Genomic DNA, 20,686 nt, shown 5'->3' with positions numbered 1-20,686 from the left:
TCGCGTTTACTAACTAAGGGAAAGATTTGTCATTTTTATTGTTTATTTTTTTTTACTAGTAATGATGGCGATCTGCGATTTTTTGCGGGACTGCGACATTGCAGCAGACAGATCGGACCCCTAACTGACATTTTTGACACTTTTGGGGGTACCAGTGACATTACTACAGTAATCAGTGCTAAAAATATGCACTGTCACTGTAATAATGACACTGGCAGGGAAGGGGTTAACTTTATTGGTGATCAAGGGGTTAAATGTATGCCTCATGCTTACTGACGTCTGTGGGGGGAGGGGATTGTGTGACACAGACACAGATCGCAGGTTCAGCTATGCTGAATCCTGTAATCTGTCACATAGGCGATCCCCCCTCGTTTACACAAGCGGGCGGATTTCCTCACTCGATCCCCGACGATCGGGGAAGAGCGGCGGTGATCACCGCCTCTCCTCCCCTGGCCCAACTCCCGCTGTGTCTGAATACAGCGGGAGCAAGCCTCCGGCGGCGCGCGCGCGCCACCGAGAGGAGGCGGGATCCAGCGACGTAGGTCTACGTCGCTGGACGATAACGGGCCACTTTGCCGCAGTACCAGCTCAGTGAGCGGTCGGCAAGTGGTTAAACAGCAAGGGATGCCATACATGGCAATAACCAGGTGACGACTGGAGTAATGCTCATACCCAAGAGGCAATGATTAGTTATTGATTAGATCAGGGTTCTCTAAACTGTGCCGCGCAGGCCTGATCTGGCCCTTTGCTTACCTTTATCTGGCCCTTGGGACACTATTCCTTCCACTGATATGAGCATACCTCCCAACTTTCTAAAATGGGAATAAGGGACACCTATTAGCAATAGTATGTAGGCATAGGACACACCCCCTTAAAGGGACAGTTGGGAGCTAGGTATGAGGCACTATACCGTCCACTGACACCAAAGACTGGGCACTATTTTTCCCACTGACACCAACAGTGGGGTAATATTCCCCCCACTGACACCAGAATCGGGGAACTAATATTCCCACTTACACCAATTATGAGGCACTATTCCTCCCACTGATACCAGCGGTGTCATTTTGTTTACTCCCACTGACCACCAAGCCTTTGGCATTGTTTACTCCCGTCGAAGCCAAGGTATTTTCTTTTTTTTTTCAAATCATAGTTATTGTTTTCTATGCACTTATACAAAAAGCAAACAAAGGAACAAACAATGTAAAGAAACATGGAATATAAAACTAAAAATAATCTAATTAGATAATATATTCTATAAATTATATTTATTAATAATTATAATATAATATATATATATATATATATATATATATATATATATATATATATATATATATATATATATATATACACATATATATATATATACATACACATATATATATATACATACATACATATATATATATACATACATACACACACACACACACACACACATATATATATACATATATATATATATATACACACATATATATATATATATATATATATATATAATGTAATATATTATAATATATACAGTGGGTACGGAAAGTATTCAGACCCCCTTAAATGTTTCACTCTTTGTTATATTGCAGCCATTTGCTAAAATCATTTAAGTTCATTCTTCTTCCTCATGAATGTACACATAGCTCCCCATATTGACAGAAAAACACAGAATTGTTGACATTGTTGCAGATTTATTAAAAAAGAAAAACTGAAATATCACATGGTCCTAAGTATTCAGACCCTTTGCTGTGACACTCATATATTTAACTCAGGTGCTTTCCATTTCTTCTGATCATCCTTGAGATGGGTCTACACCTTCATTTGAGTCCAGCTGTGTTTGATTATACTGATTGGACTTGATTAGGAAAGCCACACACCTGTCTATATAAGACCTTCCAGATCACAATGCATGTCAGAGCAAATGAGAATCATGAGGTCAAAGGAACTGCCTGAAGAGCTCAGAGACAGAATTGTGGCAAGGCACAGATCTGGCCAAGGTTACAAAAAGATTTCTGCTGCACTTAAGGTTCCTAAGAGCACAGTGGCCTCCATAATACTCAAATGGAAGACGTTTGGGACGACCAGAACCCTTCCTAGAGCTGGCCGTCCGGCCAAACTGAGCTATCGGGGGAGAAGAGCCTTGGTGAGAGAGGTAAAGAAGGTATGGGGTGCTATGTGTACATTCATGAGGAAGAAGAATGAACCTAAATGATTTTAGCAAATGGCTGCAATATAACAAAGAGTGAAAAATTTAAGGGGGTCTGAATACTTTCCGTACCCACTGTATATTATATATATATATACATATATACACACACACATATATATATATAGTGTGAGGGTGAGGTGTCGATGCCCGCCTGGAGGAGGTATGAAAGGACTAGCAGGGTAGAGAAATGATAAAGAGAATAAGTGTCAGATGAGAACAAAGAGAGATTGTGCTGTTAGCAGAGGCCCGGTGGGCATGTGTAGATGGGCAACGAGGTTTTGGAGTAGAATCATTAGAGACTGGTATAATAGTAGTCAGAGTTTCATGCTTCTGGGTTGGGTTATCCATGGCTACCATTGCTTTTGGAATTTATCCTCTGTTAAGTGTGCTTTGGAAAAGAGGTATTCCATGTTGCAATGTTCATTGATGGCATTAATTAATGCAGTGATGGGTGGCGGAGAGGGGTTTTTCCACGCCCTAGCCAATACTATGCGTGCCGAGATTAGGATATGATGCGTAATTGGGAGGCATTTTTTCGGGGCGATGGAAGAGGACTGAGACCAAAGAGAGCCATTTGTGGGGTAAAGACATTGAGAGGACTTAGTCACACTAGAGAGAAGGGCCGATACCCTTTTCCAGTAGGGGAGAATTATTGGGCATTCCCACCAAATGTGGAGAATATCTCCGATTGCATCACAGTTCCTCCAACAATTCGGGGAGCAGAAGGATGAGATGTTTGCAAGTCTGTCCGGTGTGTAATACCATTTATATTTTCATAAGAGTTTCCCAGTGTGAGACATTTCTGGATAAAGTGGGAGGCAATCGAAGAGTGCGATGCCATGTTTTAGAGGGGTAGCCAAGACATTTTCTACTCCCACTAGCTACAGTCCGCCCCCCCCCCCCCCTAAAGTGTGAAGGGCAGTAAATTGGACCCTAATGCCCCGTAACGATTATCGGGCCGACCGATCGTCCGACTTTTGTCCAAGTTGTGTTTTGTTGGTTGGAATGTGCTCTAGACTGCACACAAATTTTCTCGGCCAACAAAAATCGACTTCAGAAGTGATGTCATGTGCTGGTTTACTTTCCGTGTGTTTTTTCTTCTCTGAGCATGCCCAGTCTTGCTTATCAGATTTTTGTCTGCCGAAATCTGTACTGACTGACGGAAAATCGCCGTTGTGTTGACGACCAACAAAAATTTTATAGCCTGCACACCAGATTTTATTCGGCCGAAAAGTCGGAGTCGGTTGTCGAAAGCATCATACTAAACAAGCCGAAAATCGGCCGATCGGACGTTGGCCGAAAATTCACGGCCAACTATCGACGCGTGTGTACGGGGCATTATTTCAAAAGTTTGGAGACCCCTGGATTAGAGGTCAGTGTTCACCACAGGCAAACTGGTCCATTCACCCATCACATGTTCTTCCTTGTGCGTTTTTGGCAGGATTGGGCAGCTATTTCATATCTGTGGGTGGTCCTAGCCCATCATCCACTGTTTGAAGAAACGGGCGATTGGACAGATTTGAGCACCAATCCCAATAATTGTTGTTTCTACTGAAATAATTAGCACCTGCCAACATCTGCCTGCACCAAGCATTCCCCCCCGAGGCAACAAACATGAACACTGGCCCTAATGGCAAATATTAATGCCAAATGCTTGTACAGATCCAACAAGCCCACTTTGAAGGTTTTATAGAAGTCTTAAATGCCTGTGAATATGGCAAGGTAAATTGACCCTACCATTTATCATTATTAACCCAATTATCTTACCTTATTCAGATCTTTCTTCAGACATTGGAGTAGTTCTGTCTTCTTCTCATCCAGGAATCGTCCAAGAGCCTCCAGCTGTGCCACCCTGAACTCTGCAGGTCGGGTTTTTCCTTCACTGAAGCTGCGCCTGAGACGCTCCAGAGTGCCGCTGTAGGACGTCATGATGCTATTGACAAAAACAGAGGATTATTTGATGTAAAATAAATCAGTAGGAGGAAAATAGCCAAAACTTCGACATGGATGAAAGGATTTGGATAAAAGAAAATCAAGGATGGGGCATTGGCTTTGATTCAAGCAAGTAGAAGATGGACTGTAGGACATGAATGGTAAGATGTGTGCAGGCAGGTGCAGTCCATTTTTCTCACTGTAGGTGGAGCTCGACCGCAGCAGTATTGCATTTGGGGGGGGGGGGGGGGGGGAGTCAAGAGAAACTTGGTTACTCTATGGTTTCCTGGGTCAATGGGGAAGCTATCTGATTGAATGCTGCTGCCCCGTGTGACTCTGGCAGTCATCTTGGGTCAGACAGAGTTGATTGAAGGCCCTGGCTCTTGGGCTTGGCGTGCTTCTCGTGTGTGGATAGTGTAGGGACAGGTCACTTGTGTGACAGGGACAGTGATTAGCAGCAGGGAGATGTTCCAGACGAGCAGGGAAAGGATTGGGACATTCTACGATTCCTGGAAACCTCCACCTTGGGGCATGGACTGGCAAGGCCACATACCAACCCACAATACACATACTGTCAACACATCTAAGTCCTGCTCTTCTACACACTGCTGATATATTATGTGAGTTTTCCCGGTTGGGTGCCTTCCAGTCGAGTTTGTTGTGAACTATTGGAACTATTGGAAACTATTGGAATCTGAGTGAATCATTCTACGATTCCTAGAAACCTCCACATTGGGGCATTGGAACTATTGGAAACTATTGGAATCTGAGTGAATCATTCTACGATTCCTGGAAACCTCCACATTGGGGCACGGACAGGCCAGGCCACATACCAACCCACAATACACATACTGTCAACACATCTAAGTCCTGCTCTTCTACACACTGCTGATATATCATGTGAGTATTCCCGGTTGGGTGCCTTCCAGTCGAGTTTGTTGTGAACTATTGGAAACTATTGGAACTATTGGAAACTATTGGAATCTGAGTGAATCATTCTACGATTCCTGGAAACCTCCACATTGGGGCATTGGAACTATTGGAAACTATTGGAATCTGAGTGAATCATTCTACGATTCCTGGAAACCTCCACATTGGGGCACGGACTGGCCAGGCCACATACCAACCCACAATACACATACTGTCAACACATCCAAGTCCTGCTCTTCTACACACTGCTGATATATTATGTGAGTATTCCCGGTTGGGTGTATTCCAGCCGAGTTTGTTGTGAACTATTGGACTCTTGAGTGTTTACTCCTGCCACAGCACACTGCACCTCCCCACACGTGGATAGAAGGACATGGATGGTGGAACATAGATGGAGGGATCTGGATGAATGGTCATAGACAATGGAACATAGAAAATGGTATATAGATGGAGGGTCAAGGAAAGTGGGACATGGCTGGTGGGACATGGACAGAGGAATTTGGATAGTTGGACTTCTACAGTTAACCAAAGATGCTGAGATATACATGAGGGACATAAAGCATGGAAATGGAGACTAAGACATAGATGGTGGGACGTTAATGGAGAGGAAAGAGACAGAGGAGATCAGTGCACAAGACAGAGGAGAACTGGTCTTAATACTAACTGAGAGAAGGTTGTTGTTGGACATAAGGGAGGTGAGTGCAAGAAACAGAAAGGTTTAGTGTGTGGAAAATTAACTGAGGAGGTCAGCGCAGGAAGCCATCAGAGGAGGGCAGCGCAGGAAGCCATCAGAGGAGGGCAGCGCAGGAAGCCATCAGAGGAGGGCAGCGCAGGAAGCCATCAGAGGAGGGCAGTGCAGGAAGCCATCAGAGGAGGGCAGTGCAGGAAGCCATCAGAGGAGGGCAGTGCAGGAAGCCATCAGAGGAGGGCAGTGCAGGAAGCCATCAGAAGAGGGCAGTGCAGGAAGCCATCAGAAGAGGGCAGTGCAGGAAGCCATCAGAGGAGGGCAGTGCAGGAAGCCATCAGAGGAGGGCAGTGCAGGAAGCCATCAGAGGAGGTCAGTGCAGGACGCCATCAGAGGAGGTCAGTGCAGGACGCCATCAGAGGAGGTCAGTGCAGGACGCCATCAGAGGAGGTCAGTGCAGGACGCCATCAGAGGTGGTCAGTGCAGGACGCCATCAGAGGAGGTCAGTGCAGGAAGCCATCAGAGGAGGTCAGTGCAGGAAGCCATCAGAGGAGGTCAGTGCAGGAAGCCATCAGAGGAGGTCAGTGCAGGACGCCATCAAAGAAGGACAGTGCAGGAAGCCATCAGAGGAGGTCAGTGCAAGAAGCCATCAGAGGAGGTCAGTGCAGGAAGCCATCAGAGGAGGTCAGTGCAGGAAGCCATCAAAGGAGGTCAGTGCAGGAAGCCATCAGAGGAGGTCAGTGCAAGAAATCATAAGAGGAGGTCAGTGCAAGAAGCCATAAGAGGAGGTCAGTGCAAGAAGCCATCAGAGGAGGTCAGTGCAGGAAGCCATCAGAGGAGGTCAGTGCAAGAAGCCATCAGAGGAGGTCAGTGCAAGAAGCCATCAGAGGAGGTCAGTGCAAGAAGCCATAAGAGGAGGTCAGTGCAGGAAGCCATAAGAGGAGGTCAGTGCAGGAAGCCATCAGAGGAGGTCAGTGCAGGAAGCCATCAAAGGAGGTCAGTGCAGGAAGCCATCAGAGGAGGTCAGTGCAAGAAATCATAAGAGGAGGTCAGTGCAAGAAGCCATAAGAGGAGGTCAGTGCAAGAAGCCATCAGAGGAGGTCAGTGCAGGAAGCCATCAGAGGAGGTCAGTGCAAGAAGCCATCAGAGGAGGTCAGTGCAAGAAGCCATCAGAGGAGGTCAGTGCAAGAAGCCATAAGAGGAGGTCAGTGCAGGAAGCCATAAGAGGAGGTCAGTGCAGGAAGCCATCAGAGGAGGTCAGTGCAGGAAGCCATCAAAAAAGGTCAGTGCAGGAAGCCATCAGAGGAGGTCAGTGCAGGAAGCCATCAGAGGAGGTCAGTGCAAGAAGCCATCAGGAGGAGGTCAGTGCAAGAAGCCATCAGAGGAGGTCAGTGCAGGAAGCCATCAGAGGAGGTCAGTGCAGGAAGCCATAAGAGGAGGTCAGTGCAGGAATCCATCAAAGAAGGTCAGTGCAGGAAGCCATCAAAGGAGGTCAGTGCAGGAAGCCATCAGAGGAGGTCAGTGCAGGAAGCCATCAAAGGAGGTCAGTGCAAGAAGCCATCAGAGGAGGTCAGTGCAAGAAATCATAAGAGGAGGTCAGTGCAAGAAGCCATAAGAGGAGGTCAGTGCAAGAAGCCATCAGAGGAGGTCAGTGCAGGAAGCCATCAGAGGAGGTCAGTGCAAGAAGCCATCAGAGGAGGTCAGTGCAAGAAGCCATCAGAGGAGGTCAGTGCAAGAAGCCATAAGAGGAGGTCAGTGCAGGAAGCCATCAGAGGAGGTCAGTGCAGGAAGCCATCAAAGAAGGTCAGTGCAGGAAGCCATCAGAGGAGGTCAGTGCATGAAGCCATCAGAGGAGGTCAGCGCAGGAAGCCATCAGAGGAGGTCAGCGCAAGAAGCCATCAGGAGGAGGTCAGTGCAAGAAGCCATCAGAGGAGGTCAGTGCAGGAAGCCATAAGAGGAGGTCAGTGCAGGAAGCCATCAAAGAAGGTCAGTGCAAGAAGCCATAAGAGGAGGTCAGTGCAAGAAGCCATCAGGAGGAGGTCAGTGCAAGAAGCCATCAGAGGAGGTCAGTGCAGGAAGCCATAAGAGGAGGTCAGTGCAGGAAGCCATCAAAGAAGGTCAGTGCAAGAAGCCATAAGAGGAGGTCAGTGCAGGAAGCCATCAGAGGAGGTCAGTGCAGGACACTATCAGAGGAGGTCAGCGCAGGAAGCCATCAGAGGAGGTCAGTGCAGGACGCCATCAGAGGAGGTCAGTGCAGGACGCCATCAGAGGAGGTCAGTGCAGGAAGCCATCAGAGGAGGTCAGTGCAGGAAGCCATCAGAGGAGGTCAGCGCAGGAAGCCATCAGAGGAGGTCAGCGTAGGAAGCCATCAGAGGAGGTCAGTGCAAGAAGCCATTTGAGGAGGTCAGTGCAGGACACTATCAGAGGAGGTCAGTGCAGGACACGATCAGAGGAGGTCAGTGCAGGACACGATCAGAGGAGGTCAGTACAGGAAACTGACAAAGAAGGCCATTGCAGCAGTATAGTAGAGATCAGTGGACAAGAAATTAGCAAAGAAGACCAAAGCAGTGCAACACTAGGACAAAGAAGGACAGTAGGACATAGGAGATATTGGTGTATCGAGCAGGCCAGGAATGAAAATATGGGACATCAAATATATAAGCTACATATGTGGTGGGAATAGATGGGGTTATTAGGAGGCACGGAGGCCTTTATCCTCTACAACACTGAATCTGATTGCAGAGATCTCAGATAACACCCAGCTTGTGATTGGAGTCTTGCCTTCGTTTATCAGAGCGGCCTTTGTTTCCTTGGCTCCAGCCTGGCACTGGGTGCAGAATTTGAGTAAATCTTATGAGCTCCACCTTGGAGTGTTACCAGCTGGCACATTGCCCTCCCTGTGTTATTTTCTGTAATTACATAACACTTTATTGATAGCAGGATTATGTGTTTATTGTATTTATATTCATGTCAGGATGTTTTGGTATATTGCAAAAATTGCTTCACAAATGTTTTACAATATTACAATACGAATACAGTCATTACAGAATGCATGTGCAGAGCTTTGGACATCAGTGGGTACAGGGAGCACTGACATTGACACATACAGGAGTGAAGAGTGCAATCCCAGCACAGTATGCACCCAAATAGAATACACAGAATACAAGCAGTGTGTGGCTCGATGTGTACAGGACACAGTGTGTGGCTCGATGTGTACAGCATACAGTGTGTGGCTCAGTGTGTTCAAACTACCGCATGTGGCTTGCTGGGTAAAGTATGCAGGCAATGGGCAACTCAATGTGTACATCATACAGTGTGCATCTCTATATGTACAGAATACATAAAGTTAGTGTCTCAAAGTGTACAGCATTAAGTGGGTGGCTCAGTATACACAAAATACAAGCAGTATGTGGCTCAGAATGTACAGAATACAGTGCGCGGCTCAGTATGTATAGCATAAAGCTTGTAGCTAGGTGTGTAGTGGATACTGGCAGTGTGTGGCACAATGTATACAGCATACAGCATGTGGCTCAGTATATACAGCATACAGGGTGTGCCTCAGGGTATACAGCATACAGCGTGTGGCTCAGTGTATACAGAATGCAGGGTGTGGCTCAGGGTATACAGCACACAGGGTGTTCCCCAGGCTATACAGCATGTGGCTCAGGGTATACAGCATACAGCGTGTGGCTCAGGGTATACAGAGTACAGCGTGTGGCTCAGTGTATACATCATATAGTGTGTGGCTCAGTGTATACAGCATATAGTGTGTGGCTCAGTGTATACAGCATATAGTGTGTGGCTCAGTGTATACAGCATATAGTGTGTGGCTCAGTGTATACAGCATATAGTGTGTGGCTCAGTGTATACAGCATATAGTGTGTGGCTCAGTGTATACAGCATTCAGCATGTGGCTCAGTGTACACAGCGTGTGGCTCAGTGTATACAGCGTGCAGGCAGTGTGCGGCTCAGTGTATACAGCGTGCAGGCAGTATGTGGCTCAGTGTATACAGCGTACAGGCAGTGTGTGGCTCAGTGTATACAGTGTGCAGGTAGTGTGTGGCTCAGTGTATACAGCGTGCAGGCAGTGTGTGGCTCAGTGTATACAGCGTACAGGCAGTGTGTGGCTCAGTGTATACAGCGTGCAGGCAGTGTGTGGCTCAGTGTATACAGCGTGCAGGCAGTGTGTGGCTCAGTGTATACAGCGTGCAGACAGTGTGTGGCTCAGTGTATACAGCGTGCAGGCAGTGTGTGGCTCAGTGTATACAGCGTGCAGGCAGTGTGTGGCTCAGTGTATACAGTGTACAGGTAGTGTGTGGCTCAGTGTATACAGCGTGCAGGCAGTGTGCGGCTCAGTATATACAGAGTGCAGGCAGTGTGCGGCTCAGTGTATACAGAGTACAGGCAGTGTGTGGCTCAGTGTATACAGAGTGCAGGCAGTGTGTGGCTCAGTGTATACAGCGTGCAGACAGTATGCGGCTCAGTGTATACAGCGTGCAGACAGTATGCGGCTCAGTGTATACAGCGTGCAGACAGTATGCGGCTCAGTGTATACAGAGTGCAGGCAGTGTGTGGCTCAGTGTATACAGCGTGCAGGCAGTGTGCGGCTCAGTGTATACAGCGTGCAGGCAGTGTGTGGCTCAGTGTATACAGCGTGCAGGCAGTGTGTGGCTCAGTGTATACAGCGTGCAGGCAGTGTGTGGCTCAGTGTATACAGTGTGCAGGCAGTGTGTGGCTCAGTGTATACAGTGTGCAGGCAGTGTGTGGCTCAGTGTATACAGTGTGCAGGCAGTGTGTGGCTCAGTGTATACAGCCAGTGTCTGTAGCAGCTTGTATTACCTGTGATCTTGCTCTCTCCCCAGACAGCTGACACTGAGAGGAAGGAGTACGATGAGGAGGAAGTAGGGAGGAGGAGGAGGAGGAGGGACACAGTTCTTGTGTAATGAATTCCTTATCGGTCACATTGTGTTTGTTGTGCAGATTAATGAAGCTTTGCATGTGGATACAAGTGTCTTTGTGTACTCCCTGAGCTCGCCGGTGTCCCTGGAGATGCCACCATTTCTATTATCCACACGGATCACACCGGAGGGATCTCCCATCCCAACCACAAAACTCCGGACTGTTACCCAATGTGCTGACTGCGATCACCAAGGCTGCATGTACACGGCTTATAGAAACACTCCCATTTACGCTGGATCTTCCCTCCAGAAGCCAGAAAAAAAAATCCAGAATAAAAAATAAAAAAAATGCACATTTTGCGTGTTATTACTATTTATGTGCGTTTTTTACTCACATAAGGCGTTTAGAGCAGTGTTGCCAACCCCCCTGGAGAGAAATTTACTGGCAGAACGTCCAAAATTTACGGACGGCACCAATTTTTTCTGACATGACAACAATGTACATAAACAGGCTTTTTTCAGTGCTAAACCGTGCAAATATCAATACTTAAACTATAAAACATGTAGATAGTGCTATTAGCAATGTGTTTAGGTTAACCGGTTGCCGACCGCCGCACGACTATATACTGCGGCGGTCAGCCCCGGCCAGGCAGAGTGACGTATGGGTACGTCACTCGCCTGTCACTGACTTGAGAGCCAATTGCGGGCGGGCGCGCGTGCCCGCCGCGGCTCGTTCACTGACAAGTCAGTGCGTGTGACGGCGGACCCCGATGTCCGCCGGTCACACTACGATCGCTCCGGTGAAGGGAGAAAGGCGGAGCGGCTTATGTAAACAAGCCGCCCGTCATTCTCCCTGGTGTAAAAATGAAGATCAGACGGTTCTACTATGTAGGACCATTGATCTTTGTTTTTACACCAATAGCCATGTCCCTATACAGTTAGAATCACGCCCCTAGGACATACTTAACCCCTCCCTCTCCAATACAGTTAACCCCTTCCCTGCCAGTGTAATTTTTGCAGTAACAGTGCATATGTATAGCACTGATTACTGCAGTAATGTCACTGGTAACCCCAAAAGTGTCAAAAATGTCAGTCAAGGGTCCGATCTGTCCGCCGCAATGTCGCAGTACCGACTAAAAATCGCAGATCGCCGCCATTACGCGTTAAAAAAAAAAAAACACCAAAAATGACAAAAATCTTTCCCTTTGTTAGTAAACGCGATAACTTTTGCGCAAACCAATCAAAATACGCTTTTTGAGGTTTTTGTTTACCAAACATATGTAGCATAAAACAAATTGGCAGAAAATGTTAAAAAATTTTGATTTTTACATTTTTCTGGGGGAATTTCATATAAAAAAATATGAAAAATATTGTTATTTTTGCACAATTGACGCTCTTTTTTTGTTTATAGCGCATGATCAAAAAATCGCACAGGTGATCAAATACCACCAAAAGAAAGCTCTGTTTGTGGGAAAAAAAGGACGTCAAATTCGTTTAGGTACGGCGTCGCATGAGCGCGCAATTGTCCGTTAAAGTCACGCAGTAAAAAATCGCAAAAAACCCCATGGTCTTTTAGCAGCCAAATCCTCTGGGGCTTAAGTGGTTAAACAAAAGTCAAAAACCATATTTCTCCATTTACATGAATATCAGGTTAATCTAACCCAGCCAGCACAGTGTTCCCCCATATATCAGAGTGTGCAGGATTTCCCTTACAGTGTAACTCTGACATAAAGAGGAATGCTGCAGATCTTGATTTAAGGGGGAACTCTGATTTAAGTGGGTGCTCTGGTGACCAGAAACCGCCTTATATCAGAGTCCACTGCATTGCCCTTTACATCAGAGTTCCCTTTTATATCAGGGTCCGCAGAGTTCCCCCTTCGCACTGTAAGGGGAGAATCCTGCAGACTCTGATGTAAAGGGGAACTCCAGGAACTCTGATGTGGGGGGCAATCTGGTGACCAGAGACCACCTTCCACAGAGTGAATACATTAAGATATGGGGGGGGGGTTACTAATATAGAGGGATCTTTATATCAGTGCACCCTTACATCAGTGACCACCCCATCAGACTGGTCTGGCGGCTCTGTCACTGACCTCCTCTCAGGTGCACTGTGCAGGGATCAGTCAGACGGCTCTGGTCTCCACTCCACAGGCCCCACACATCTGACTTCTCCCGTGACCCCCAACCCAGCGGCACTCTCACTCTTGACTCCTCTCCAGAGTCCAGACTCCCCTGCAGACATGATAAAAGACAAGAGATGGTTAGAGACTGCGGACATGGTACAGGAGGTGGTCAGAGGCTGCGGACATGGTACAGGAGGTGGTCAGAGGCTGCGGACATGGTACAGGAGGTGGTCAGAGGCTGCGGACATGGTACAGGAGTTGGTCAGAGGCTGCGGACATGGTACAGGAGGTGGTCAGAGGCTGCGGACATGGTACAGGAGGTGGTCAGAGGCTGCGGACATGGTACAGGAGGTGGTCAGAGGCTGCGGACATGGTACAGGAGGTGGTCAGAGGCTGCGGACATGGTACAGGAGGTGGTCAGAGGCTGCGGACATGGTACAGGAGGTGGTCAGAGGCTGCGGACATGGTACAGGAGGTGGTCAGAGGCTGCGGACATGGTACAGGAGGTGGTCAGAGGCTGCGGACATGGTACAGGAGGTGGTCAGAGGCTGCGGACATGGTACAGGAGGTGGTCAGAGGCTGCGGACATGGTACAGGAGGTGGTCAGAGGCTGCGGACATGGTACAGGAGGTGGTCAGAGGCTGCGGACATGGTACAGGAGGTGGTCAGAGGCTGCGGACATGGTACAGGAGTTGGTCAGAGGCTGCGGACATGGTACAGGAGGTGGTCAGAGGCTGCGGACATGGTACAGGAGGTGGTCAGAGGCTGCGGACATGGTACAGGAGGTGGTCAGAGGCTGCGGACATGGTACAGGAGGTGGTCAGAGGCTGCCGACATGGTACAGGAGGTGGTCAGAGGCTGCGGACATGGTACAGGAGGTGGTCAGAGACTGCAGACATAATACAGGAGATGGTCAGAGCCTGCGTGGACATGGAAGTGCCCTCCTCACCCCCTCACAGTAGTTTCTTCCTATGTCCCCCTTCATATTAGCTCTCCACATCAGTGTCCTCCTCCTAAGTCCCTTTCACCTCTCCACAGCCACATCAGTGACATTACTGCAGAGTGAAGCTGTGACACTGATGTGCCTGTGGAGAGGTGAAGGGGGCACAGGAGCAGGACACTGATGTCCTCTGCCCCCAGGCCCTGACTGACTCATCTCTCTACTCCAGTCTGCAGTGCACTGCTAGCTGTCGGGGAGGCTCAGGAGCCGCACTCACCACTAGTCCTCTGCCTCTGCTGTCACACTCAGTCTGCTCTGCCCACTCCACTCCACTCCACCATCCGTCCAGCTGCCAGCAGCATCTTCTAGTTGTTCTAGTCCACAGACTGACTGAGTCCACTCCACACATATTGTCAGTCACTGGCGCAGTGGTGGCCCGCGCCTGGCGGCCGGCGGGAAGACTTGAATGACGGCGGGGGGCGGAGGCAGGGGCAGGCGCAGACGGACCGTGGCACTCGCAACCAATCTGAGTCTGCTGCATCTCTGCTAGTGCTACAGAACTCGGGGAATCTCCGGAAGAACTGCGCGCCGCGCATGCGCAGTTCTAACCTTGCCGCCGCCGCCGTAGATTTACTGCCACTTTTCTCCTGCTACGGGCATTTACGGGCAGGAGAAAAGTGCCCTGTTTTTACGGGCTGTCCGTAAATCTACAGGCGGTTAGCAACACTGGTTTAGAGACATATGAGCGTAAACTCAATCATTGGTTAAAAAAAAATTGTATTTATTTTATAATAATAATTGATATTCATTTTTTTTTTTTAATTATTATTTTTACTTTATTAAGTGCATATGCATGTTTGCATGTCATTATACATTGGTGCTGTCATAAGTATAGAGTATTAACGTATACAAAAAATAGATGGAGTATGTGCCCGGGCTATCCTAAACACAAGCATAGAGCACTGGCAGATGCAAAATACAGATCATGTATACACCAACGCTATCACAAACATAAGCATGGCATAGCATAGCAAAGCATAGCAAAGCAAAGTATAGCATAGCAAAGCATAGCATGGCATAGCATGGCATGGCATGGCATAGCATAGCATACAGGTGTACTGATGCTGTTGCAAAAACAAGCATAGCATAAGGCTGCATTCACACTTGAGCGTAGCGTTTTTTACCGCGATTTTACCGCAATTTTTTCAGGCGTTTTTCATTGACATCTATCAAAAACGCTGGTAATCAGCCCAAAAAGAAGCTCATGTACTTTTTTCAGTTACAGGCGTTTTGCAAAACGCTCAGATGTGAACAGGGGCCATTTAAATGAATGGGGTTTTACTTGTTGGGCGTTTTGGAAGCGTTTCTTTTGAGCGTTTTTGGAGCTGAAAACGCCCAGGTGTGAATGGAGCCTAAGGGAAAATAGACCCAAGTGCACCTGCGCACAGCCATTTATGTCTATGGGGGGGCTGTACATGTACCTGGGCTTCCCAGGCGGGCAAAGCAGGGGCGTAACTACAGGGGTTGCACGCGGACGCGCAGGAAGCCTACGTCACGCGCCGGTCCCTCGAGGCTCGCAACTAGGTACCAAGTAGCGGGCGAACAGGACGAGGAACGGTGGTAGGACTATCGGCTTTTCCTATTCCATGCTGTTTATTTATACATGTCTGTAAGTGCAATGGTTGAGGGATTGTATGTTTGGGGAAATAATGAGTGCAATATGCAGGATTACGCTATGTCACTTCATTATTTCACATGTAATATGTCCCTATGGCGGTGAGGAGAGTATCGGTCTGATATTGAACTGGTATCCGATTGAAGTGCCGACCAGTATCCGATGTCTGGAGGAGATTAGGTGATCTCACTTACTGCTTTGTTTGGCGCATATACAGATTATATCTGGTGAGTGGCCCTACTAACGGGTGCACACAGCGGTGTGGTGGAGGTCTTTCCGGTTTTCCGCAAGGATTCACTCTCTTGAGACTCTGGATACATTTGGGACTTTATGCATGAACTATTCCCTTACATATAAGATACGAGTCGAGTTCATACATTATTGTGGACTTTAGCGCTGCTAGTGTGTGATGTAGTTTGAGCTATAGGTTCTGACAGTCTATATTCATACACCTTCTTGATATACTACAGGGGATGATTAGAGACAGCAGACATCCTGCAGGTGATGGTCAGGGACCATGAACATACTACAGGAGATGATCAGAGACAGCAGACATCCTGCAGGTGATGGTCAGAGACAGCAAACATACCACAGGTGATGGTCAGGGACCATGGACATACTACAGGTGATGGTCAGAGACAGCAGACATACTACAGGTGATGGTCAGAGACAGCAAACATACCACAGGTGATGGTCAGGGACCATGGACATACTACAGGTGATGGTCAGAGACAGCAGACATACTACAGGTGATGGTCAGGGACCATGAAAATACTACAGGAGATGATCAGAGACAGCAGACATATCACAGGTGATGGTCAGAGACAGCAGACATACTACAGGTGATGGTCAGGGATCATGGACATCCTGCAGGTAATGGTCAGGGACAGCAGACATACTACAGGCAGTGGCGGCCGGCCGATAGGGGGCGCAGGGGCGCCGCCCCTCCCCCCAAAAAGAAAAAGAAAGAAAAAAAGATTTAAAAAAAATTGGTGCCTATGGGGGGTGGGGTTTTCCACCCGCAGAGGCGCCGATTGGCGGCCTTCTGGGGCGTAACTGTAGCGCAGAGCACTGCGCTACACCACCCCCTTTTGTGATGTCTTGGATCATGATTGGTCCAGACTCCAGCCTGGACCAATCATGATTCAGGACATCATTGCTGGGGGCGGTGCGGTCACCTTCCCGCCGTCAGATGGTCAGGATGGCACGCATCGGAGGAAGAAGAGAAGAGGACGTCTTGTCTCCACTCCACTCTCCAGAGAGTCCCGACTGGCCGACTCCCGAGAGCAGCAGCAGCAGTGACAGGTAAGTGCCTCAGACAGACTCAGTGTGGTCCTCTCTGTCCTGTCTGTGTGCCTGTGTGTGTGTGTGCAGACAATGGAGATAGATTGCAGAGTGAGAGGAAACACACAGGCAGCGACAGTGCAGCTCTCGGGGGAGGTCTCACTCTGTGTGTTTTGCAAGAAGCACATGTGGAGTGATGAGAGAAGAAGCTGCTTACCGTTCAGGCAGGATGTGCTTTCATAGAGGCAGCCAGGAGAGAGCAGTGCTCATCCCTGCTGCCATTCATCCTATTTAGTGTTGAGCGAACACGGACTGTATTATTCGTGTTCGTACCGAATAATTGGATTTTTTGTACCCGAACACGGACACGGACACTTTACTGTATGTTCGGGTAAAAATCCGTGTTCGGTCGTTTTATTTCCGGGTTTTGCATGCTTTGGCGCTCTTTTCATGGCGGGCTTTCAACAGCCAATCAACAATCGTTTAACTGGTGTGCCTTAAGCCATCCCAGCCATGCCTGCAAATGTCTCAGTAGCTGTGATTGGCCGTCTGAAGCATGTGACCAAGTCTTTATAAGTTCGAGGCAGCCGCAGCGGCGTCATTATGCTGCTTAGATTCAGGGACAGAGCACACATCAACGTGCTGGCTGCTGATTAGGGAAAGATAGGCAGGAAAAAACCATTTGTGTCCGGATAGAATTGAGGGACAGGTCGGAGTGTTTAGGCAGGGCGAGTTGTAGGCATTTTAGGGATAGAGTCTGCTGAATTATATAGGGTCAGTGTCTTCTACAAACTACAATCGATATTGCTGTGTGGGGGGTGGGGTGAATCTGCACTCAATCCTGATCTACGATCTCTTCTCAATCCTGTTAGGGACAGAGTCTGCTGAATTTTAGGGAAACTGTGTTCTACAAACTACAATCGATATTGCTGTGTGGGGGGTGGGGTGAATCTGCACTCAATCCTGATCTACGATCTCTTCTCAATCCTGTTAGGGACAGAGTCTGCTGAATTTTAGGGAAACTGTGTTCTACAAACTACAATCGATATTGCTGTGTGGGGGGTGGGGTGAATCTGCACTCAATCCTGATCTACGATCTCTTCTCAATCCTGTTAGGGACAGAGTCTGCTGAATTTTAGGGAAACTGTGTTCTACAAACTACAATCGATATTGCTGTGTGGGGGGTGGGGTGAATCTGCACTCAATCCTGATCTACGATCTCTTCTCAATCCTGTTAGGGACAGAGTCTGCTGAATTTTAGGGAAACTGTGTTCTACAAACTACAATCGATATTGCTGTGTGGTGTGGGATTGGAGATAGGCAGGTGTCAGTGATCCACATCCATTTTTCTGTGTGTGAGCTGCAGTGAACACAATCTTTTTGGGCTGCAGTGAACACAATCTTTTTGGGGTGCAGTGAACAAAATCTTTTTGGGGTGCAGTGAACACAATCCTTTTTGGTGTGCAGTGAACACAATCTTTGTGGGGTGCAGTGAACAAAATCCTTTGTGGGGTGCAGTGAACACAATCTTTTTGGGGTGCAGTGAACAAAATCCTTTTTGGGGTGCAGTGAACAACATCCTTTTTGGGGTGCAGTGAACACAATCTTTTTGGGGTGCAGTGAACAAAATCCTTTGTGGGGTGCAGTGAACACAATCTTTTTGGGGTGCAGTGAACACAATCTTTTTGGGGTGGAGTGAACAACATCCTTTTTGGGGTGCAGTGAACAAAATCCTTTTTGGGGTGCAGTGAACAAAATCATTTTTGGGGTGCAGTGAACACAATCTTTTTGGGGTGCAGTGAACACAATCTTTGTGGGGTGCAGTGAACACAATCTTTTTGGGGTGGAGTGAACAACATCCTTTTTGGGGTGCAGTGAACAACATCCTTTTTGGGGTGCAGTGAACACAATCTTTTTGGGGTGCAGTGAACACAATCTTTGTGGGGTACAGTGAACAGAATCTTTGTGGGGTGCAGTGAACACAATCTTTGGGGGGTACAGTGAACACAATCTTTGTGAGGTGCAGTGAACACAATCTTTGTGGGGTGCAGTGAACACAATCATTGTGGGGTGCAGTGAACTCAATCTTTGTGGGGTACAGTGAACACAATCTCATACTGAAGGTTTGAGGGTGCTGCCTGTTCCATACTCCCCCTACTCCTCATCTAGCCTTTTAGGGGTACAAACAATAGTAATTGGGGCCTAGTGTGGTTGTGTACGTGTGATATACATACACTTTTTTGGGATCATATTTTCTATTCCGCTATTTAATCAAAAACCTTTGGGGATCAGTTAAATTGGGGGATAGTCTGTGTTGGTACGTGTGAGAGAGATCCACCTTTCCAAGTTGTTGGGGTTCATCTCATACTTCTGAAGGTTTGAGGGTGCTGCCTGTTCCATACCCCCCCTACTCCTAGCCTTTTAGGGGTACAAACAATAGTAATTGGGGCCTAGTGTGGTTGTGTACGTGTGATATACATACACTTTTTTGGGATCATATTTTCTATTCCGCTATTTAATCAAAAACCTTTGGGGATCAGTTAAATTGGGGGATAGTCTGTGTTGGTACGTGTGAGAGAGATCCACCTTTCCAAGTTGTTGGGGTTCATCTCATACTTCTGAAGGTTTGAGGGTGCTGCCTGTTCCATACTCCCCCTACTCCTAGCCTTTTAGGGGTACAAACAATAGTAATTGGGGCCTAGTGTGGTTGTGTACGTGTGATATACATACACTTTTTTGGGATCATATTTTCTATTCCGCTATTTAATCAAAAACCTTTGGGGATCAGTTAAATTGGGGGATAGTCTGTGTTGGTACGTGTGAGAGAGATCCACCTTTCCAAGTTGTTGAGGTTCATCTCATACTTCTGAAGGTTTGAGGGTGCTGCCTGTTCCATACTCCCCCTACTCCTAGCCTTTTAGGGGTACAAACAATAGTAATTGGGGCCTAGTGTGGTTGTGTACGTGTGATATACATACACTTTTTTGGGATCATATTTTCTATTCCGCTATTTAATCAAAAACCTTTGGGGATCAGTTAAATTGGGGGATAGTCTGTGTTGGTACGTGTGAGAGAGATCCACCTTTCCAAGTTGTTGGGGTTCATCTCATACTTCTGAAGGTTTGAGGGTGCTGCCTGTTCCATACTCCCCCTACTCCTAGCCTTTTAGGGGTACAAACAATAGTAATTGGGGCCTAGTGTGGTTGTGTACGTGTGATATACATACACTTTTTTGGGATCATATTTTCTATTCCGCTATTTAATCAAAAACCTTTGGGGATCAGTTAAATTGGGGGATAGTCTGTGTTGGTACGTGTGAGAGAGATCCACCTTTCCAAGTTGTTGGGGTTCATCTCATACTTCTGAAGGTTTGAGGGTGCTGCCTGTTCCATACCCCCCCTACTCCTAGCCTTTTAGGGGTACAAACAATAGTAATTGGGGCCTAGTGTGGTTGTGTACGTGTGATATACATACACTTTTTTGGGATCATATTTTCTATTCCGCTATTTAATCAAAAACCTTTGGGGATCAGTTAAATTGGGGGATAGTCTGTGTTGGTACGTGTGAGAGAGATCCACCTTTCCAAGTTGTTGGGGTTCATCTCATACTTCTGAAGGTTTGAGGGTGCTGCCTGTTCCATACTCCCCCTACTCCTAGCCTTTTAGGGGTACAAACAATAGTAATTGGGGCCTAGTGTGGTTGTGTACGTGTGATATACATACACTTTTTTGGGATCATATTTTCTATTCCGCTATTTAATCAAAAACCTTTGGGGATCAGTTAAATTGGGGGATAGTCTGTGTTGGTACGTGTGAGAGAGATCCACCTTTCCAAGTTGTTGAGGTTCATCTCATACTTCTGAAGGTTTGAGGGTGCTGCCTGTTCCATACTCCCCCTACTCCTAGCCTTTTAGGGGTACAAACAATAGTAATTGGGGCCTAGTGTGGTTGTGTACGTGTGATATACATACACTTTTTTGGGATCATATTTTCTATTCCGCTATTTAATCAAAAACC

At 47.5% G+C, this 20,686-nt stretch overlaps 1 protein-coding gene across 1 annotated transcript in view; it reads right to left on the bottom strand.

Annotated features, from left to right (window-relative positions):
• Positions 1–10,865, bottom strand: part of LOC309545659 (aldehyde dehydrogenase family 3 member B1-like) — a 43,276-nt gene extending 32,411 nt beyond the window's left edge. The window contains 4 exon segments of the mRNA XM_082244930.1: positions 3,971–4,136; positions 10,590–10,669; positions 10,671–10,751; positions 10,754–10,865. Coding sequence (XP_082101056.1) covers positions 3,971–4,136; positions 10,590–10,669; positions 10,671–10,751; positions 10,754–10,849 — 423 coding nt within the window. The 5' untranslated portion in view covers positions 10,850–10,865.
• Between the last annotated feature and the right edge of the window lie 9,821 nt (positions 10,866–20,686).

Source organism: Pelophylax lessonae, assembly GCF_965119305.1.
Source record: "Pelophylax lessonae genome assembly, chromosome: 2".
Lineage (NCBI taxonomy): Eukaryota > Metazoa > Chordata > Amphibia > Anura > Ranidae > Pelophylax > Pelophylax lessonae.
This window is presented reverse-complemented; position numbering and strand designations above follow the sequence as displayed.